This window comes from Aulonocara stuartgranti, assembly GCF_965226115.1.
Source record: "Aulonocara stuartgranti genome assembly, chromosome: 7".
Lineage (NCBI taxonomy): Eukaryota > Metazoa > Chordata > Actinopteri > Cichliformes > Cichlidae > Aulonocara > Aulonocara stuartgranti.
Window position 1 is genome coordinate 37347591 of NC_138945.1, and position 23929 is coordinate 37371519.

The following is a 23929-nucleotide window of genomic DNA, read 5'->3' on the forward strand; positions in this document are numbered from 1 at the left end:
ACTTGTAGAAATGTGAAAATTTAAATTAAAAAAAACAAAAAAAACAAAAAAACAACCTCAAAATAATGCCTCAACATTTCAACGTGCCTCTAGTTGGCTCTGGAAACGAGTATCCATAAATACTGATAGTTATTATTTTTCCATCTTTCACCAAAGCATTGTTTATTTAGTATGCAGTCTATGAGAAATGGTCATATTTAATATGGAAATTGGTAGACTTTTATTGAGAATTTACATTTTAAAGTTGCCACTTTTTGTAACATTTGCCTGATTTATGCATCCTTCATTCTTGTACCTTTTCTGCATGAGGGAAAAAAAACAGTCTTGTGAGACATACAGTTTACTAGTTTTTTTCCTACTACTTCTCTAAATGGGCAGTCACTGCTCGACACAAGCAGCTGAAATCACTTTACAAAATGATACTTGTAAATATTGGCATGACATGCACTGTCAAAATCACTCATCCTCTCTTTCTCCATCCCTCCCTTTATCTACATATGGGGCCATTTCCATATAATCCGATTATACTTTCTGTGTTGTGTATTTCTGTGATGAGTGTAAGACCTCATCCTCTGAGGTGAAGCTTTAAACTGATCAATCTGATCAGTAATACCATCTGAACCTGCCCACGGGGCTGAAAACGCCACAAAGGCTGACTGTCTCTCCATCTCTCCATGTTTCTTTAGTCCTACAAATTTAAATTTTTTCAAGTTGCAGCAGATTTTTATCACTGATATTGTACATCTCACCCAGCTCAGCTCGTTTCAGGTCCATTACCAGATTTTCTTATATCAAGATCCGTCTCACCTCAGTGGGTTCACAACTTTCTCTGGAGAATACCAGTCTGAGTGACCAAGAAACATGACCATGCCGTCTATCCATTCACAACACACACACACACACACACACACACACACACCCCCACACACACACCAAGGCCAGCGCTTTATCTTTGTGACACATTCATAAACCATGACACGCACACAGAGACAGTCACACACACTCGGCAGGGTGGGGTGTGTGAAGGTGGGGGAGGGTGTGTTTCACACTGTAACCAAACTTTTATGGTACCATACTGTATAATATTACAGCTTTACTACTCTGAAATAAATCTGCTGTAACATTAAAAACAAGTGAATGAAGTATCCACGCCTCTCTGGTGATAACTTTTCACTGCTCGGCTTAAGTAAATTTTAACAGCAGCCTTCAGATGCCAAGAGAGGCTGTGGTATTTGCAACACATCTTTCCTGCAGTACTGTTTCCACTCCACAGCCAGCAGAAATACATTCCTGTACATTATTAATATTTGGACTACCTTTAATACAATAATATCCTCATACACCAGCTGGGTCCCTCACTGTGTAACACAGTAGGGACACAACTGTCTGAGACAATCACCGTGTTCGGAGTGGCGGCTCGGAGCATTTATCTCCCCATAAGTTCAATCTGTTCTGAGGAGAAATGTGATCTGACCCAAACGACCTCCAGGCTCGGGTATTAGATTAGCCAGGGAGGCTGACGTTTCAGATAACCAAATCAAAACTGGGCTAATGATGCCGAGAGGTGAGGGTCAGCCTGACCTTTGACCTCTGACCTCGATCACCGCTGCTGTGGACCCGTCAAAATGGTAAGAGGACAGAAATCCCTTCATACTCTGTGTTGTCCTGACCTTCCCTCCTCATAAACAAACTCATAGAAATATTTTATGATAATAATGCAAGATCAGCTGCATGATGTATAAAACCACTTATTTAATTTTACTGAATGACTTTGACTGGGAGCAATCAGCAGGGCAAAACTGCCCAGCAGTGAAAGTGGTTCAGTGTGTGAGGAATGGAGGGTGTTGGGGCTGCGTCCACCAACAACCTTTGACCTCCCTGGGGTCATCCCCTTCATCAAAATCCATGGGTGCGCTTATTTCTCAGTAGAGGCAGACTTCCCTCTAGTGTAGAAACATGACTGTTCCAGGTTACCCACCACTGAACGACAGTGCAAAACCAAGAGAGACACCCACAGGATCTCAACACACTTAGCTGTTGATGTAAAACTATCAAATCCATGTTTTTATATAATTATAAAAATGGTATTTCAGAATTAACCCAAGATAACTGCAGGTGGGACATTCTATATTTGTGCTTTATGACAAACTAATTAGCTTACTATAATGACAGTATGTATCGAGGTTATAGTTAACTAAAACTAAAAACTAGATGTGAAAAAAAGCTTTACTTAACTAAAATAAAATTTAAAAAAAAAATAGACTTGAAAAAATTAGAGCTGCAAAAAATAAAAAAATAATAATAATGACAGCATTCCTGATGAGGCACTAAAGTATGTGTTTTTTGAGACTACAAAACTTTGAGTCAGCTGCTTTTAGCAAGTTTTGTGGGGTTCTCTGTACTGATTTTCCTAAATCTTGCTTCAGGGTCTGGAAACTCACAAGCTAAACTAAATTCATAAGAAAAAGTCAAAAAGACACGTTTTGAAGGACGACCTCTGCGTCAAAGATTTGGCAGTGGGACTGAAGTTGTTTGAGTCTGTGAAACTAGACTACAGTCATTCAGGAAATAGCCAGGGCCCATAGGGCTGCCTTACACAGCATAACACAGTGAAATGTAGGAATTCTTGTATTACAATAACAACAAATGACCTTACTCTAATTGTTTAGATTCTTGGGCATGTTTTCCCACCAAAATGCCATGCCATCAGAGATTTAATGAACTAAATTCAAGTGAGTGTGTTGAGAGAAAGGGGAGGAAGAGGAGGCTGTGGATCCTAATGACATCCCCTGACACTGCAACGGACATAATTACAGGTTTGTGTGTGTGTGTGTGTGTGTGTGTGTGTGTGTGTGTGTGTGTGTGTGTGTGTGTGTGTGTGTGTGTGTGTGTGTGCTGCGGCACTGAGCAACAAATGTTCTCACCTGCACATCCTGGTGTGTGTACATGTTGGTGTTTGTGTGTGCAAGTGTGTGACAGCAGACTGATGTGATGAGTCTATCGCCGTGGAAACAGCCTGCAGCCAAGTGATTTTGCTGCTGTAGACATCTCTGTCTTCTCCCCTTTGTCTCGTCCACTTCTCTTTTTTCCCCTTCACTCGTTTCATTTGCTTCACATTTTCTCCTAGCAAATCCAAAACATGACGAAAACCTCGAGTTCCCACAACCTCAAATGGCTATTTCTGTCTATACAAAACACAAAAACTCTATAATAAAACAATAAAACCCACAAAATCATCTTACTAAGTATCTGAAGTAAAATGTAATATTGCACATGCCCATGTGCAATATTACATTTTTTCCTGACATGAGCTAAACAATTACAGTACCACTGCTCACCATAAAGCTCCATATAAAGCTGTAAGACTGAACATAAAAACACTGCACATTAAGAGAGTATGTGTTAGTGTAAGTGTAGTCTGTATGTGCATGAACAGCTCTGATGGTTGATGGGATGAGCCTAAATTAATCCTAATTACATCTTCAGTCTGCCTTAAACCGTTTGTTCCCCTCTCTGGGCTCTGTATGATGTCACACAGAGCAGATATTCACTGAATGGTCACCTTGGGGACACAGCTCAATTGCAAATATGTAAAATATGCTGGAGCTAAAACCGATAACACAAACAGAAGATGAATTAGAGGGTCGCACTGAGTTCTACTATAAGATGGATAAAGGAATAATTCAAACTACTCTGGTAGAGTCAAAGTATAAAAACATAGAGATGGAAATAAGCGTCACAGAGTGAAATCAGCAGTGCAGCTCCATCGAGTTAGTGTCATGTTTTGTTTTTTTTTTGTAAAAGTTTCGTGAAGCTGCACAGAGCACACGAGGAAAACAGGAAGTCATGGACAGAAATGACAGACCGCATGCAGACAAAATGTTCCACTCAGACTCACAATTTGTGAATTCTTGAGGTAAAACCCGTTTGCCAACTTTTAACATGAAGCAACGGAAATCATACACACATGTAGGGCTGTTCGATATAATGAAATATATCGGATGACGATATAAAAACATCTATCATTTTGTTTTACGCTATCGTTTGTTTCGTGGTGTCGCAAAATAAACTGTTTACGGCAATATTTTTTCATCGTTTTGATGGTCACTGTAGTGGCTATATTAATTTCTCTTATAATCCTTATCTTTATAATCTCTTCTGCTATTTGCATGTTCTTTACTGTAAATTCCTAAGTTAATTTGTAAATTTTTGTAGTAAATTGTAAATATTGTAGAACTTTTCTTCTGTCATTTAATGGTCGGGCATTGTACAGCTACAAGCATTTCACCCCCATGTCATACTGTGTATGGTTGTGTGTGTGTGACAAATAAAATTTGAATTTGAATTTGAATTTTGAATTTGAATTTAAGTTCTCTCTTTCTCTTATATTTAATATGACCACACTACTGACAGACAAGCGCCTGTTTTTATGTGAAGTCTTTAGCAACAACGACAGTAAAACCATCGCGTGTCCGCTTGTTTATTTTCCACATAAACCTTTCACAATAAAGCTCAAGATCCTTTTGAGACGTTTCAAAAGAAACTGAATCACGTGAAAGAGTATGCAGAGTAGTTACGAATGAGAAGCAAAAAAGAGCCATCAGGTGTTAAAAAATAAACCTCAGACTCAATAGTTAGAACAGGCTTTTCCCCGCAGCATGCTATGTAATAAATACTCAAAGAAAACTGCGGCTGTTACAACTTATGTCTAAAAATATTCAGTTTCATGCATCGGTTAAGACACTCAACTCCAGGTACACGACGCTCAGCTGGAAACACTTCACGCAAGTCGAGCTGCCCGAGATTCACAGAATTTACAGAAAATGTTACATTTTTGTGATTTATATCGTTATCGGACAATGGATGTATATGATTATATCGGGATATGAGATTTTGGTCTCATCGCACAGCCCTACACACATCATTTTTCATATGAACCCATTCAAATTATAACTGCAATTTCAGTACATGGTAATGTTAAATACCGTGTAGAAATCCAAGTAGTGAGTTTATATACACTGAAAATATTTATATGACAGGTTTCCAAATGGAGAGTGCGTTCATTCATAACAATGTTAAAAAGTTCAATTATAAAAACCACAAAAGAAACAAAGAGGCAAAAGTTCTTCCTCCACAGAAGAATAAGGTTCAGGTTGCTCTGTGTTTGAGGTTTCTGCTAACAGATTTAATCCTGCAGAGACCGAATGAAAAGAGAAAAAAAAAACAACCCACAGCTGTCAATAAGAGAAAAACGAGCTGAGAGAAATGATAAATTGTCAGACACATCTGTGATATTGACTGGTCTGAGAGAAGGATGGAGGATGGAGGGAAGAGGAAAAAAGGTGGTGCAGACAGTGAGACAGTGTTAGGCACTGGGTTTTTTTTCTTTATTACAGAAATGAATGTCTTTAAAATATTTAGACAAATGAGTCAATCCTGCTTTATTGTTCTGTGATTCTGGATGCAAAAACTGCTGATGTGTAGGAAGAAAAATAGAAATGCAGTGCTTAAATGTGTTTATCTTAGAGTGGAGAATCGTTCTATGTGTGTGTCTGTCACAGTTAAACATTCAGGGTATATGTGGCAAGGATAAATGGACTGGAAAGTGTGTGCATGTGTGTTTTTCTACCTGTACTGCAGGTGTGAGTTGTTTCCTGGGGAGAAGTGCTTCTCACCTTACTGTGTGTGTGTGTGTGTGTGTGTGTGTGTGTGTGTGTGTGTGTGTGTGTGTGTGTGCGCGCTACACTAAACTGCTTTTAACACCATGCAGGTCACAGTACACGGGTATTACATGCAGGCATTGATTAGGACATGCGTGCACACAAACACTAATGCTTATCCTCCACTCAGAGTCAGCAGAGCAAAACACCTGAATTCAGCTGGAGATAAATAATAAATGACTTCTTCATGTTTTTTTGGAATCAAACCAGATGAGACTTCTCAGGTCACGGAGGGGAAAAATGAGCCCTTAATTGTAATCCTCAAACACCGGAGAGGTTCACGAAGAACAGAAGAAAGTCTGAAGAGGTTAAAGCTACAGCATCGTATGAAATGGGTTTCAGCTTGTGATCATGGGACAAAGCAGGGATGCTTCAAGAGACTTGAATTTCCTTGTCAAATATTGCGTGGGTATTTGCTGAAATTTTAATCTGCACACACAAGATTCACATTAGATTGCAGAGTGTGGTCACTGTTCTTTCTTTCCTTGGAGGTCAGCATCCACACGGCAACTCGTTGGCTGATTATGGCTGACTTCACATCACAGAGAGATAGCTAGGCTGCTGGTTTTTTAGGACAGTGTTCAGAGTTTTGCTCAGAAAGCAGCTGGACGTTCTAGACAAAACTGTCACTGCCTTCTAAACTACGACTGCAGCAATATGCTAGTGACCAAAGCAATCCGCAACTTTTAACAACTGGAATAAACGGTAGATGCACTTGGTCTTATACAGTCCTGTTCTACTCTAATTGAGCCCTCATGCCAATGAACGAATTGCAGAGCATAGTGGTGTTCAGTATCATGCCCAAGGATACTGTGGCATGCAGAGATTGAACCACCAACCCTCCAGTTACTAGATGACCCTCCTCTTCCTTCCTGAGCCCAATGCAGTCTCATGACCAGTGGTTGCCAGATGATTGCAGACCAGTCGTACCTGTGCAACTGGATCCTGATCCACTTTATTCAACATTGTCACTACACATGACTGCAAAACCTCAATAAGTAGCTGAGCAGTAGTAACTTTCCTTCTTTCTTTTTCTCTCATCTATATCATTTGGCTAAGAATTACACTTTGGATCTCTGCGTTTAAATAAATGAATGGCCTGGTCTTCACAATTCACAAAAAACCCCAACAAGCGAGGCCGCGAAAGGTGAACTGCGATATAGTGAGGGAACACTGTACCCTGTGTGTACCCACTTAAATAGACGCAGTAGGCTATTATTAAAATCATTAACTTCTACAGTTACAAAGCCCATCACATCAAAAATTGGAAACCTGGCCCACTCCCAGTATACCATAAGAAAAATGAGCTTTACCAACTAAAATTTCTGGTTCCAGCTAGCAGTGAAAGCATTCAAAGCATTTATTTTTAGATGTTTACAGTCAGTCTAAGGCAACTTGATGAGTGTGGGAACAACCAATTCAAACCACGACCAACCAAGTTGCAGCTCTACAGTTTCTATTATTTACTCCTGAGATGGGTAAAAAAAACAAAAAAAACAAAGAATACCAAAGAAGTGTGCGTACTTTAATCCTATTTTCCCTGCTTAGAAAGAAATTTGTGCTCTTACCTGCTGTGATGTCATCATCAGTGACATCCATTTCCTCCTCAGGAGCCTTGGTTTCTACTGGCTGAGCCTCTGGTGGCGGCAGGGCTGGAGGGGGAGTGTCGGTGGTTGTTCCAGCTGAGGAGAAAGAGACAAAACGGTTCAGTGCAGTCCGTCCAACGAGCACAACCCAGGTTACTATTATAGATATAATTTACACATCTCCCCTCAGTGCATCATAGCAATTATAAAGTGCATGCAGTTCGATAATTTAACCATTAAAAACTACCCCACTGGATTCAGAAAAAAAATGTTTATATTAAATTTAGGCAGTAAAAAGTACCCCAGTAGAATGTAGTTTACTGCTCAAATCTTTTAGATTAAGCCAATAAGATAAATTTGTCAATAAAATTTACTGTGACAGATTTAAGTAATAAAAACTACTCTGATAGATTTACACAGAAAAACTATGCAATTACTCAGTAAAAACTACGCAGATAGATTTAAGCAGTAAACCAAACCCTATTAGATGTAGTCAATAATAACTACACCACTAGATTTAATCAATAAAAACTACTTTGACAGAAACCAGTTGAATTAAGTTAGTTTCATGTCTGTGAACGTGACCGAACAGGTTATTCGTGACCATTTCACATTGTGCCATGAGATCAGGCTCACTGATGTCACCGACCATCAGCGTAATGGTTTGAATGTCTGTATGTCAGGATGCTCTCCACTGCGAGTTTCTGTTCTGGTCCTCATTGTTGTTATGATCAAGTTAACTGCTCTGGTTAAGCAGCAAATAAAGGCTTATTGGACGTCCTCGTATAAGCAGAATGAATAGAAACACATGGACACACACACAAGGACAGGGACACGCTTTTATTTAGCGTTTTCATTTAGCTCTTATCTCTCTGTTGGCAATTAAGAGTGGCTTTTCATTAGCGGCCGGCACTAATGAATGACACTGTGCTAATGAATGAAGCAGCTTAAGGTAACAGAGTCGGCACAGGGCTAATCTCTGGGAAAACAGCCTGCTTAATGAATTAAGAACCACAAAACGCTTATCAAAAACGAAGAAAGCAAAAACAAAGAAATATATTCCTCTTCCTTTTTTTTAAAGAAAAAAAAGTAACAAAAAAAGAAAAAGTTAAATGGCACAGTTTCATAAGGCTTCTTCAGTACACCAATAAAATTAACTGTAATTACACTGTGTGTAATTACATTGATTAATCCAGGTTAACATGTGCTTCATGTTCCAATTAACCTGCTCACACACACAGCTGACAGCTCAACATAATGACTTCGTATCACACACCCACACACACACACACACGGTGACAGAAGGCCAATACACAGCCCGGCAGTTGATTACCTGTCTCTGACATTAAAGTGATAAAAACTTAATTGGATTTAATTAAAACATAACTGATGTTTTACTGTGAATGAACAAAAGGCCTGCGGAGAGCGAAAAAAAACAAAAACAACCCTCGCTTCAGTTTCTATTTGCATGTTTCCCTCTCTGAGCAGGCGGTTTCACGCCACAGATAATGGTGGTTACATCCATCTTTTATATACAGTCTGTGACCCTCGAGGCTGCTGCTTGGCCTGAAGGTGGCCCAGTTCTCGTGTTCTGCATCTCCAGCACACACATCGTGCACACCAGCTGGGCTATAACCTCCAACTTAACTGTCCTGGTTGGAAGAATGAAAATGAGAGATACAAGAGCTGAGGGAGAAGAAGAAAGAGGAGGAGAGGGAAGTGGAGGAGGGGTGGCGAAGGAGGGGAGGAAAAGGAGGGGAGAAGAAGGAGGGGAGGAGAAGGAGGCGTTCTGCCCTGCTCCAAGGTCAAGCTTGTCATGTCAGCCATGACACATTGCTCCCAGCATGCCTTGTTAACCTCCAGGACCTCCTCCTCCTTGTCCTCCTTCTCTTCGTTTCTTCTGACTGTTGCTCCCTGTATTCATGTTTGAGACCCACACTTCCTGTTCTTCTCCTGTTTCCCAACCTCTACTGCTCTTTCACTATAGTTTTAAATCATCAGGAGAGATTCATCTAAAGGAGGACTCACATAAGGATGACTGGAATATTTTTAGTTCAGATCTGTCTTATATAAGATGATGCAAGGGAGTTTCATCTTCAGCCTCTATTGTTGTACTGTAGTCCTGATATTTTAACTTTGCACTACAATGTTTCTGCTTGCTTGATTCTGTGTTTTAGACATAAGAAGAAAAGGAAGAGAGGAAAAAAGGTTTGAAGAGATGAGAGATGAAGAGAAATGGAATGGATGATTGAGGCACTAAAACCTACTCCAGTAAATTTAGGAACTACTATGTCAGATTTAGTCGATAAAGACTACTCCATTAGATTAAGGGACTGAAAACTACTCTTAGATTTAGGAAGTAAAAACTACTCTTTACTTCCTAAGTCTAATTGAGTAATCTGTTAGATTTAGGAAGTAAAGACTACTCCGTTAGATTATGGGACTAAAAACCACTCACTACTCACTAAATCTAACCAAGCTGCTACTTGGTTAGATTTAGGCAATATTACTGACCATCTTTAGGGACTAAAAATTTGTGAATTACATGTAGGAAACGATCATGATTTTTGATGATTTTTAGACACTTTCATGCTCTTGAACATGAAGAAACAGGGTTTTCAGTGTGACTATTTACAGAAAAGCTGGGAAAAATGTGTAGGAAAGGATGAAGGAAAAAAGGGAAGACGCAAGAAAGAGGGGGGAGAGGGAGACTTTGAACAGCAGGTTGATTGGAGTTTAAAAAAAAAAAGTAACAATCTGGATGTTCGAGGTAGACTGAGAAGCAACAACGGAGAAAAGCAAGAGAGAAAAGGGGGAAACAGAGTGCTCTTCAGTGATCAAAGAAACAGCTGCTTCACATATCCACCATTTGACCCTGAAAATTGGAACAAGGAACAAAGCTCAGGGACTTTGGTTAATGAAGTGTGTGTGTGTGTGTGTGTGTGTGTGTGTGTGTGTGTGTGTGTGTGTGTGTGTGTGTGTGTGTGTGTGTGTGTGTGTGTGTGTGTGGTCCCTCAGTACCCTGCCTCACAGCTCCTGTAGCTATGAAAGACCTGTTTTCAGTTTTTGTTTTGTTTTGTTTGTTTTAATTGTTAACAGCAGCTTTGCCACTCATGGCTTTCCAGATATAACCAGACCTCCCGTCTGCAGGTAAACAGCTCCACGCAGCCACTTTCTGATGATAAAACTACTTTCCCAAAACAATGTGCTGCTCCACACCATCACAGCAGTGATGATGGAGACTCTGTGGACAGTTCATTTCTTCCTCTGAGTGGAGGTTAACAGCCCCTGTTTTCTCCATGTTAAAGCCTTTTAAACACTTCCAGGAGAGCTGAAAGGTCAGGCACGGCTGCTGCTGTTTGTGTGTGTGTTGTCAAGTTGGCTCCCTGCTGCGACGGAGGGACTCGGCTCAGTGACATTTCCTCTGCACTTAAGCCTAACAGATAAATACAGGCGACTCTCTACCACACTGGTCAGATAGCACAGGTCTCACTAAAGGTCTCATCCCACCCTCGTGCACTCTGACAGTTTGGTCAGAAACATACACACGAGTAACCTACTGAGATAATTTTCATGGTAGGGGTGGTCATAGCCATCCAAATAGCAATAACATGGATAGTAGCTGATATTGTCAGCTACTATCGTGTCCTCTCGTTTCCAAAATAGTTAGATTTTTGTCTCTAGGACAAACGGTAAACGACTTATGGTAATTGATGAAAAACACTCAGACCCAAATTTCTGAGATGTGTTTTGCTGAAGGTGCTGGTCAGCATCTTTACATCTTTACTAACAGTAGAAAATCATTTAATCAGTTAATCAATGGGTTTTGTGCAGAGAAAAAAGTTTGGGTTTTAAGTTGCGGTAATTACTGTAAACCAAAGACTGATCCAAGAAGAGCCTCAGGGTTCAGAGGACGTCTCCAGAGGATTCAAACACATCTCCGACTGTCCCCTGGAGATCCAGGATTTCCAGGACCAGCAGGAGTCATCTTTCTGCCTTTTCCAGTCCTGCTATGCAGCACACAGCTCAAATTCAATGACCCTTTAACCTCCTTTTCCACCCGCCTCCATTCTCCCTCATCCCTGGAGGTCACCAGTCCATCACTCCCCTACACATAGGCACCACCCCTGCCTGCGGTACTGCTGTGGTAACACAACACTGACCGGTGCCCGTTTCCACGGCAACTGTTCCCCCGAGAAACCCTTAGCATCCTCAGCAACCACAGGGCGACTCCTGAACACACACACACACACTGCATTTTAGAGCGCCGTTTCTAGTAAAAGAACGTAGAGATTCACCTTTCTTCCCATCAGCAGGTCTAACTATAGACAGAGAGGGAGACCAGGGAATAGACAGAGCCGGAGACAGAGTGGCAAAGCAAGAGAGACGGCGGTAAAGAGAGACGGCACTGACAGCTGCAGAAAGAAATCACCAATCAGAGTGGTTTGTGCGCCGCTATTGTGAGATATTCGTTAAAACTTTAGATGAGCTGGACAATGCTATACACGGCTTTAAAAGTCATCTTAACATATTAACAAGACTAAAAAAAAAAAGAAAAAAGAAACTGAGGTTGGTCCTTGGTTCAGCCTCCAAGTTCATTTTGTCTGAAACAGGCTACTTTAGCTTCCTTATAGTTCTCTACGACATTACAGAGAGCCAAGAGTGAAGGAGACGGAATACCTTTATTTCCCTTTTTTGTTTTTAGAAATTCTGCTAGGAAACTGCTGTGGATATTTTTTTAGTAGTAGTTTAGTAGTAAAATTGGTAGTAGTACTAATTTTTTAGTAGTAGTAACCAATACTGATACAAATACCTTGAACTTATAAAGGCACCTTATAAAAGGGACCGCATCATATCACGATTGATTTGATTAGCACACAAAGTGATACTTACGGGAGCTGACTGTGTCGACATACTGGGGCAGGTATGGAGCCCACATGTCAATGGTTTCTTTGCGTCCTGACTGGCCGATCCTCCTCAGTTCAGCCAAGAGAAGAGCTTGGGCTGCTTCTCGTACCTGAAACCACAAACACACTAAATCACTGTGAATTAAAAACAATATCACATGTTATTATTTACCGTATTTTCCGCACTATAAAGCACACTTAAAATCCTTTAATTTTCTCAAAAATCGACAGTGCGCCTTATAATCCTGTGCACCTTGTGTATGAATTCTGGTTGACTTGACCTCGAACAGATTTTATGTAGCACACGGCGCTCAAACATCTGTCAAAAAAAATGTTTTAGTACGACTTTGGTAAGCTATGAAGCCGCACCGCTTGATGGATTGTCGGAGCATTACAACTACCATAGTCAGGAGCCTTGCAGAGTAATCTGGGTCCAAAACTCCGTCTGCTTCAGGTCCCAAAGTCAAATGAACCCTGCGGCATCACTGAGAGTTAAAAACTGTCTAAATTTTTCATCTTTACTAAAATGATCAGCGTTGCTGCTTTACCAAGTGTAGCAATTAAGCTTAACATTCAGGCATGAAAACATAATTTATTAAATTAAACGGAGTTAGCAGGAAGTAGTTTCCACCTAAACATGATATAGCATGTTCTGACTGAGAGATTTCTGAAAGATTCAAACGTACAGCTCTGCTATCACTTCCAACATAAATGAAGAGAGGAAACTAAACAGCAGTGACGTTTGTAGGGTTACTGAAGTTGGGCTAGCTGGTATATAATGATGTGCTATGTGATCGCTAGTGACACAGCTATGTTAGCATAGCATAAACAGTGAAGCTGGAGGATGAATGCTAACTTTTTTCCACTTGATAAAAGTTAACATGAGGGTTTCTTATGGTTAGGGACAAATGTAATCGCATGGCAGGATGCTGTAAACGGACCAAACTTCAGTCAGGAGAACAACTGAGATTATTCATCCACAATACGAGGTTAGTCATTAATTTACTGCAACAACATGGGAATAGAGCAGCTGCGTGAGAATTCAACATTAACATTAACATTTTGGACTACCTCACCGACCGACCACAGTATGTGAGGACTCAGGGCTGTGTGTCGGACAGGGTCGTCTGCAGTACGGGGGCCCCACAGGGAACGGTTCTGGCTCCGTTCCTCTTCACCATCTACACTGCAGACTTCTCCCACAATTCCACCCAGTGCTTCCTGCAGAAGTTCTCTGATGACTCTGCAATAGTGGGCCTCATCACTGATGGGGACGACAAGGAGTACAGAGGACTGACTCAAGACTTTGTGGACTGGTGCCAGCTGAACTACCTCCAGATCAACGCCAGTAAAACCAAGGAACTGGTGGTAGACTTCCGCAGGCACAAGCATTCTCCAGTGCAACCACTGAACATCCAGGGTATGGACATTGAGGCTGTGGACAGCTACAGGTACCTTGGTGTTCATCTGAACAACAGACTGGACTGGACTCATAACTCAGACGCCCTCTACAGGAAAGGGCAGAGCAGGTTGTACCTGCTGCGGAGACTCAGGTCGTTTGGGGTGGAGGGCCCACTCCTGAAGACCTTCTATGACTCTGTGGTGGCTTCTGCTATCTTTTATGGTGTGGTCTGCTGGGGCGGCAGCATCTCTGCTGGGGACAGGAAGAGACTGAACAGGGTGATCCGAAGGGCCAGCTCTGTTCTAGGATGCCCTCTGGACCCAGTGGAGGTGGTGAGTGACAGGAGAACGGCGGCTAAGCTGTCATCCCTGTTGGACAACGTCTCCCACCCCATGCAGCAGACTGTGACAGCACTGAGCAGCTCCTTCAGTGGGAGACTGCGGCACCCACGGTGTGGGACGGAGAGATTTCGCAGGTCTTTCCTCCCCACTGCTGTCAGACTCCACAACAAAGACTTTAACTGAACAAACACACACATCCACACATGTGCAATAACACTAAGTGCAATAATCTTTTCTGGCATCGTTGTATTTTTACTCAGTTGTATATAGCATTCGTATTCTATTTTTATCTTATTGTATATTTTTATTCTATTTTTTTCTACTGTATATAGTATATTATTTTATTCTATTCTGTACAGCTGTGTACTGTATTTATTCTTATTGTATTCTAATTTTTGCGTCATAAGTTTTGCACTGTCCACTTCCTGCTGTGACAAAACAAATTTCCCACGTGTGGGACTAATAAAGGTTATCTTATCTTATCTTATCTTATCTTATCTTAATGAATCAAAGGTACGGAAGTGGAGGAAGCAGGAAGAATGAGTTGAGTAAAGTTTGACTTATCTGACTGTTTTGTTTCGCTTAATGCGCCCATGCACATTAATATTGATCAAATCAAATCAATTTATTTATATAGCACTTTTCACAGGATAAAAACCACAAAGTGCTTCACAGTAAAATCTCTTACGAAAAAAAAAAAAAAAAAAAAGATTCCTTCTGTCATTATATCTAATACACTCTTAGTGAGAAAGCAGAAACAGAGTCAAAATGTAACCAGTGACCTCAATGTGGACGAGATGGGCATTTTAACCACCACATCAAACCTGCTGCTTTGAGTTACACAATACTTTTTACTAGATCCTGATTTCTGTGTGGATGAACTGTTGCATAAATTAATATAATTAATGACATAAGAACATTTTAAAATATAGATATGACAAACACAAATAGAGCCATTAAAAGTAAAGATTCATAGATGACCAACTCCACTCCATTCAAAGTTTAAAGTGGTCCAAATGGCACCAACCCCAGGATGTGTAGGGATGCCTGTCAATAAAAATGGCCACACCCCTAAATTTAAGTCTTAATAAAAATCCAGTTGGATGAGTTATTAAGAAAAATTCACACCCTGTAATGTTTTTTTAATAAAGGGAAAACTGAACAAAATTTATGTCTGTATCAGGCTATAAACAGCTTTATTTATGCTGTAAAGCTGGATTTTTAAACATGGGAGTCTATGCAACCAGAGATGAGCAGTAATGTGTTACTGTAATCCAATTACTTTTTTCAAGTAATGAAAAAGTAAACAGTAATTAGATTACTGTTGCTTTCCCGTAAGCACGCTGCATTACTAAACTGTGATTTTGTTTGTGAGTGTCTCATGACAATGATGTACGAGCGTGCGGCGTCCGTGGCAGCAACAGACATGTGTAGATCAACAATGGATAATATGGAGTGCGGGAGAGAGTACGACCGTGCAGAGTTTAAGCTTGGAAGTACTGACATTACTTTGAGCTTGACCCGTAAAAAGTGACAAAACCACTAGCGTCCGCTCTACACTCTGCGTGGTAAGAAAACTTATTTCTACAGCAAAAAATTTAACTTCAAATCTAAGCAAGCACCTAGCACGCTGCCACGGGAATGTGAAATTCACAGAAACACTGCTGTGGTACCGGGAAAACCTGCACCGGTCCCACTCCTGCTAAACAGGAGAAAAATAGATTTAAGAGCGATAGGACTTAGTACTACTGAATCTTTGATTTTATTTAATTTTTGCTGTGTTTTATTTGCATCTATTTGAAAGGGTGAGTTGTAAGCATTTAAAAAATTTTTATTTTATATGTTGGAATATGTTTAAATGTTAAACAAATTTCTTCAAATCAAAGACTGCTGCATATAACTTAATTTTTGATTATGCAATGTGCATAAAGTTAAAAGGTTAAAACTAATTTAAAAAGCCTTTAAAATAGACTTTTTCATTTGGTTCACTTTTATACGATAGATTATGCAGAAACAATAGAATTGGGCTGAAAAGCCAATTGCTTTATTACTTATTCAGGTTGTGTATCATGTTTTTTTTAAAAGTAACTATGTAATAAAGTAACTAATTACTTTTGAAAATAAGTACTCAGCAAAGTAATTGGATTACTTTCTTGGAGAAGTAATAATTAGTAACTCATTACTATTTTGAAGTAACTTGACCAAAACTGATGGCGACTGACTCACTTTTTTTTTAGCTTGCCTCAAGTGGCCGTTAGAGGAATTGCAGTTTTTTTTTGTTTGTTTGTTTTTTCAATTTTGACTCAATTTTTCCTTGATGGCATCATACATACCTCCAGACAGCGGTCCTGCCATCTCCTCGCCAGCATCTCCAGCAGTGGCGGTCTGAACTTGTCCAAGCCAAGTAGGTCAGGGAGCATCACGCAGTGCATGGCCGCCAGCTGGCTCCATCCTGCACAAACAATCACAACCACACACACACCAACACATTTTACACAAACAGTCAGAAAAACTACAAGAACAAGTTAAAGTCTCTTTAATGCTATTGCTGTCAAATAGAAACACGGTTTTTAATGCAGTGCCTTGAAAAGGTATCCATACCCCTTCGAACTTTTCCACATTTTGTCAACCATGAACTTGAATGTATTTTATTGTGATTTTGTGTAACAGACAAACGCAAGGCATGGAATGGAGTGTATGTGTTCACAGTCGCTCTCCATCCAATCTGACTGTACTGGAGCTATTTTGCAAAGAAGAATGGGCAAATTGCACTCTAAATGTTCAAAGCTGGTGGCGACATACCTCAAAAGACTTGCAGCTGTAATTGTAGTGACAGATAGTTTGAGAAAGTATCGACTCAGGGGGCTGAATACAAATGCACAATATGAACAGATGCCCCCGATCCAGTGTTGTGTTTGTGTATCACACAAAATCCCAGTTAAGTACTTTTAAGTTTGTTGTTGTAACATAACAAAATGGAAAAGTTCAAGGGGTTACTAGGTTTTTGAAAGCCTTGAAAGTAATTTTTTTTTTCTTGTTGTTGTTGTCGTCATTTTAAATCGTGGCCAAAAAACAAACTTCAGTGTCTTCTTGAGTCATCCTTGCAGAGAAAGAACATACTTAACTCACCATTTTAGTCTTTAAAAGTACATTAAAAAGTATTTTTAAAAACTTGTTTCCATGTGACAGCACTGACTTCCAAAGGAAAGAAAGAAAGACAAAAAAAAAAAAAAAAAAAAAAATCACAGTAACAACAGTCAAACACGGGATGAGAATATTATCGACAACATTATCTGCAGTCTTGGTTAGAGCAAACAAAAAATTTTTCTGCTAACCAGAGTCTGTCTGATGGAGTAAACAACAGGTATACAAAAGCCTTGTCACGATACCTTGGCATGATGAATTTAAGTGTGTGTTCTCAGCTACATGTGGGTTTTTACTTGATAACAAAAAGAAACACTGAAGGCTTTCACAATAAATGGCAGACACTAAAACGCTCCGTTTCTCAGTTGTGTGACAAAAACATTCAAAATGTCTTGGTATCGCTTTATAAGGGCTCAAAACAATGGCATATATTCATATTTCTGACCATACACCAAAGATATACACATCACCTCTTACTCATCTGTGACTTTAACTTTTTATTTGCAGATACTCAACATAAATCAAGCACCTTAATCACATATATTGGATTAATATATGGTTTCTGGACATGATGCATGTCTATGAAATGCACTTGTGTGATGGAGACTGAATGGCTGTTAGGCAGGAAAGAAATTTCATACAAATTTCTTTGCTGGGGGAACCGTATAAACTTACCTCCACCAATGAAATATCCAGATATTACAGAAAAAATAAAACGTTATTACAGAAATACTATGTAGAGGTTGACAGACTAAAGATTTCATCATATGTGACAGATATATTATAATAACTATTTTGTTTATAACATAGGAAATCAAAGCAATCAGAATCAGTCAACCTCCACATACAAATATGAATCACTGCCTTGCAAAAACTGCAGAAATTTGAATCAATTCTAGTTCCCAAAATAAAATTTTACTCCTGTTTTTTTTTTTTTGTTAGTTTGTTTTTTAAAATCAGACTGAACTTTGGCTTGAGGATTCATTTGGTTAACAAAGAAGCATAAGCTGCTCCAGGACTGTACTCACAGGCAGCTGGCAGCATCCATTTCATATATGAGTCCTATTAAAAAGGTCAACAGCAACAACAAACAACCTCCAAAAACAATCTCCATTAACGAGTTTGTTGGTTTGTTGACAACCAATGAACTTTTGGAACAAAGCTATGCTCATCAAGGTCCCCTCCTTGTCATGGACCAGTCAGAAAATCAAATGGTGCAGAACTAACTTATATTTGAAGAACAACGAGAGAAGTGCCAAAAAATTTGAATTGTTACCTGGAGGGAATGAAGAGGAACCTGTTAATGTTTACAAGAAGAGACCAGAGTAAAAATTGTTTTGTTTTTTTCCTAAAGGGTTTTTATTTCAATAACGTATTGGATATGCTGCTTTTAGTTTTATTTAGGTTGCATTAGTTGGGTTTATGGGCTTCGTGTTACCACAACCACCTTCTAGGTGAACTGCTGCCGACAGGACAAGCTTCAGGACAAATCAGGAACAAAGCTGTGGAAGTCCAATGAAAGTTAGTGTGTGTGAGTGTGTGTGTGTGTGTGTGTGTGTGTGTGTGTGTGTGTGTCACTTTGTTCTCTGTTAACTGTATCTACTACAACAACTACTAGTGTAGTGTTAATTTGTTTTGCTATTACTGCAACTGCTAGTGGTAATACATATTATAGTACTTATAAACAGCATAAAAGCAACAAAGGAAGAAATTAGTTTTTGCAGGGCAGCGTTTCTGACTAAACAGCTATTGAAATAAAAAAATATATATATTCCTACATGTACTGAGAAAGAATGTGACACTGTGAGCATGCTTGCTGTCTCCCATTTGTTTTAGTGTACAAAAAAGTTAATTAGCTTTGAAAAGGAACTTGTATTCCCTTGAATTCCCTTAGACATCACAAATAATCTTTGAAAAACAAACAAAAGAACACATTCATCATATGTGTGGGAGTGAGAGCAAGCCTCCATGGTGAAATCCAAAATCCTGTTTTTTAGAAAAAACAACAAAAAAGGTTCATACAAGAAGGAAAGGAAGGAGAGCAGTAGGCTCTGACACCAGAGAAACTCCAACCACAAGTCCATGTAAAAAAGAAGCCTTAAAATCAATAATGCAAAATTTTAGTTAGCTTTCAGTTCTCTGTGTTTTTTTGTTTGTTTTTAAACGCAATTTTCCATATTGCATCTGTTTAAAAATAAATAAATTTAAAAAAAAAATTTAATAAAAAAAAACAAAAACAAAAAACAGTGAGGTGGGTGTGCTGGTGTGCATTTTGCTTTCCTTTTTGATTTTTTTGTTTGTTTGGGTTTTTTTTTTTTTTTTTTTTTAAATCTCCTCAGTGAAACACTCAGGTGGAAATAGCAAGCATGCAAACAGCACAGAGACACTGGAACATCAAGACATGTGGACATTCAGACAGGCGGTAGAGACAGTAGAAACGGAGCAGGACTGTATGTTACTGCCAACAGCTGGGAATAATAGAGACAACACTAGGGCATAAGGATTGTTTTCAGTGCACACTCAACTCTGTCAGTTCCAAATAACAGTAAAGTCAGCCTGTTTGCAGACGACACCACTCTTTATTGCACCAAATTTAGGAAAAGCATTAAATCATTTTAGAGCTGCTGACATGTTAGCAGCTTCTTGTGGAGTATTTCACATTTACAAATCATTAAATTTGTAACAGATTGGCCCAGAATTGCAATTTCAACAAAATTGCAAAGTGCAAGGCTTGGAGAAATAATCACTTGCTTGGTAAGCCAGATTTTACAAATTTACTCTACCTCTTCCTATGCAAAGTTTTTTGTGACATGCAGATTAACCTAATTCCTTCAACTGACTGGGCTGAAAGTGGACTAAACAGGTAAAAAGATAGCAGCGCTGTAGACAAAAAGGACATAGGACACTCAGGGAAAAAACTAAACACAACAAAAATGGAGCTAGATACCAAAACTGGCTGCAGTGGAAAATAGGACTGGTGCAAGAGAAGAGAAATGAGGTGATCCAAGGCGAGGTGAGGGATTATAATCACATAAAGAGAAAAGTCAAGAGAGATAAGAAGAAAACACTAAAAGAGGGAAGGTCAGAGAATAACTCATAAAAGAAAAGAAATTAGGGGGACAGATTCAAATAATAAAAAAGGACAGGAGGCAGTGAAAAAGATCTGGGAAGCAGAAGAAGGCTCTGAGACTTTTCCTAAGTGGCAGCCGTCAGTTCAGTCAGTACCTTCGTTGACTGAGAGGATGTTATGAGAAGCAGGCCCGGGGCTGGGGTAGCCAGGAGCCCCCTGAGGGAGTCCCCCAGGGGCTCCCAGAGCCCCAGCAGAGGCGGCAGCAGCAGCAACGGTGTTGGCTGCAGGAGCTACAGCAGCTTGTAAAGGAAGAGAAGGAAAGAAATAGTCAAGAAGGAAAGAACAGTTGAGAAAGATGTGAATATATTAAGTACCCAACAGAGAGAAGAGACAAGCAGTTTGACAGGAGGGAAGAAGAAATGAAGTTACAACAAAAGAACAGCAGAAAAAAAGAGAACAGCCAGAGGTTAGAAAATAATGTTTCCTTTTCAAATTGAATTAAGTTCTTCTGCTTGAAAATATGCAAATAAAAGTAAAATCAAAGTAGTTCATCTTATTTGGTAAACAAAAGAAAAATGTGAAAATGGCCTTGATAACCAAAGGATTGGAAATAATGGATCAAAGGCTAACATTAGTGTTTAGTTATGTCAAATTTCCCCACAGATAGGATAAAACGTGGACGTAGCGAGCCAAGTCATAATATTGAGCCTTGTTTTGAAATGGGGTGCCTAATTTTTCCAAATAAACTCACCTAGATACTAACAGCAGTGTAACTAAATGCTCTGAGTTCTCATTCTTTTCAAAATAAAAGCCTTCAACTATTTACTGGATGTGCTCAAGCTGTTTAAAACAATAAACAAACACATACAACAAAGTGACATAAGTAATTGCAAGATTTAAAAAAAAGTTAATTCAAACCAACAAAAATAAATGAAAAAATAAAAGTCAAAGCAGATTATAAAAAAATTATAAATATAAATTGTTAAACAAGACTGAAAACTCACATAACTGTCAAAATAAAAACAAGAGAAACGAAGATGGACACTGTATTTCCCAGCAAGAATTCAGTGAAAGCAATAAAACACCACCCAAGCAACCAACAGCTAAAAGAAAGTTTTCAGACTATAGTACCATTTTTTTTAACCCTTTTCAACCTGGAACAATCAAAAAACCCCAAACAAACCCCAGTTACTTTAAGTCTACAGGTAAAAATGTTATGCACCCAGTGTAATTTTAATAATTTCATGAACCAGAACTACAAACCTGAAACCTTTAAGGCACTTTAGTAAAAGTTAAACCTCATTGATATACACCATTTTAAAAAACATTTCTTTAGTCCTTAGATACACAGAAAATTGTTCTTGATCAAGTTCTTGATAACAAAGTTAATCTAGTACAGAGGAAACATGAAGCACAAAGACAACAAAGGAAACGGAGAAACATTACTTCAGTAGAAAAGTAGAAAGAAAAAAAAAATGGTTGAAGAAAGAAACCCTGTAATACAAAAGAGAGATTGAATGGAAGTAAGTGAAAGAAATCCTGAAGGGAGTGGTGTTTGTGCAGAGAACAGGCAGCAGGCTGAAGCCATGCAGTGAGCAATGAAAAGAGAGGAAGAGACAGAAGAGGAGAATAGGGAGAAAAAAAAAGACTGAAACAGTAAATGATCAGTTTGAGGTAATTAGACAGCAGTTTGCCAGTACACGAGGAGCAGTAAATGTATATTTGTCCATCTTAAACCAGTTTTAGCTGGCAGGTTATCTCCTGAGCATTGTAGCATGATTTAAATGTTGGTTTAATAAAATACTAATACTTATATAGATGATATAGAGCTATTTATGTCTAAGCTGAATATTTCTAAAGCATATATTGAAATGATTTACTTTACGAGAAGAAGAAAGAAGAAGGAGAGCATACGATGAAGAGTAAGGTGGAGGAGAAGGAAGATGAGAAGGTGAAAGAAAAGACAGTAAAAAGCAACAAGAGGAAGGGAAAAAAGAAGAGATGGCGAGGGGAAGAAGTGAACAACAAAAAGGGAAAAGGGAGGAACAGGAAAAGATGATAATGAACTAGTAGAAGAAGCAGAGAAAGAAGAAAAACAAGAAGGATGGGGATAAAAACAAGGAGGAGAACCCAAAGGAGAAGAATGTCTTCTCCTTCACCTCCTCCCCAAAGGAAAAGAAGAAAAGAGAATGAGAAGAAGGTGGAAAAGAGCACAGGAGAGGAGGAGGAGAAGAGAGGAAGGAAAAGAAGGAAAATTCAATAAGTAGAAGAAAAGAGGAACCAGAAGAAAGAAGATGATTGCTATAAAGTTCTTTTAAGAAAAGCAACCAGCATTTCCATTCTGTTATTTCCAGTCTGAACTTGTGTGACAAGTTCAGCATAATATGAAGGTAATATTCTTCATGACTTTATTAAATGAAGTTTACTTTACTTTTTTTGTGAAAGTAAATTAATAAATCAGACGATTCTGAGGGGGTCAGGTGGGAGACACTGATTGGATTTTCACAGATTGACCCTTGAAGGCAAACATTCACTATTAGAGTGTTAAATATGGAAACTTTTGACAAAGAGAGAAAAAATGTAATATAGAGACAGAATTTGAAAGCTCTTTTGCACCTTGTCGTGAACATGATAATAAAATACTAAGTGTGTGCCATTTTCTTTTGGGGGGGGGGGGGGGGGGGGGGGGGGGTCCTTAAAAAAAAAATCATGCGTGGACTCCCTGCTCTCTCTGTTCATCTCTCTGCTTAACCGGAGTATATTAGAGGGGCCTCCTCATTTATTTCCATGTGAAAAGAGACGGTGAGCAGGGTTAACAGCACTGCTCTTCTTCACAAAGCCACACACACACGCCACGCAGGAGTAGCTGGCTAAGCAGAGGTCACGGCCGAGCGTTCCCTCTGAATGGCGGTGAATAGGCGTGTGGCGTGAATAAGTCCACGCGCTTGTCACGCTTGGCCTCCATTAAGCCGTGACAATGGCACAGAAACCCTGCCTCCACCCAACACCCGAGGGTGCCACTTATAGCACACGCTTGTGTGTGTATGCATGTGGACCTGATTTTTAGCGGTGTGTATTTGTAGGTATTGAGGCTGTTGCTGTGTGGTAGGCAGATGTGTGTGTGGGTGGGGAGCAGGCAGATGGTGACAGCTGGTTAAAACATCCCCTACAGTGAAGCAGAGCAGGTTTCTCTGTGCAAACCTGTAAATCTCTCCCTCTTTTTGCCTTGTTTAGGCGTTTGATCATCCAGCTCTTACAGTTATGGTCAAGAAAACAGCCCACAAAGTTACAGAGATACCACATGGGGAAGCAACAGAATATATTTTAGTAAAGTTTTTCTGGGATGCACAGAGGAATCATTCACTGACTTCAAATATAAGCATTTCCAATCACAGAAGTTGTTCATTCGACTGTTTACTGATCTGCCACAGACGTGATTAACCTTTGCTTAAGATAGAGGCTGATTTCCACTTACTCAGAGGCTGTGGGGTCAGGTGGTAGAGTGGGTCATCTACTAGCAGTCGGGTCCAATAACAGCAGACTTATACAATTCAACACCAAAACAAAATAATTATTCCACGTTATTAAACTTGAACTAGTTTGTGTGGTGGAAAAGAAATGCCAACTGGTTGTAAAATGCTAACATGGTGGCAGATCATTTATTTAAAATGGTAACATTTTAATTTGTTGATTACACACAGTAATGTGTGATGTGGTAGGATGTTTGCACGAATATCACAGCTACATTATGTTAGCTTC

The 23929-nt window shown here is 39.4% G+C and overlaps 1 protein-coding gene across 2 annotated transcripts in view; it reads right to left on the reverse strand.

Moving 5' to 3' along the window:
• wdr7 (WD repeat domain 7) overlaps positions 1–23929 on the reverse strand; it is a 101772-nt gene that overhangs the window by 44369 nt on the left and 33474 nt on the right. For both annotated transcript variants that reach the window (XM_082538291.1, XM_082538290.1), the window contains exons 20-22: positions 16290–16408; positions 12200–12323; positions 7289–7402 (exon numbers count right to left, since the gene is read on the reverse strand). In XM_082538291.1, the coding sequence (XP_082394417.1) occupies positions 7289–7402; positions 12200–12323; positions 16290–16408 (357 nt within the window). The remainder of the gene's footprint in view (positions 1–7288; positions 7403–12199; positions 12324–16289; positions 16409–23929) is intronic.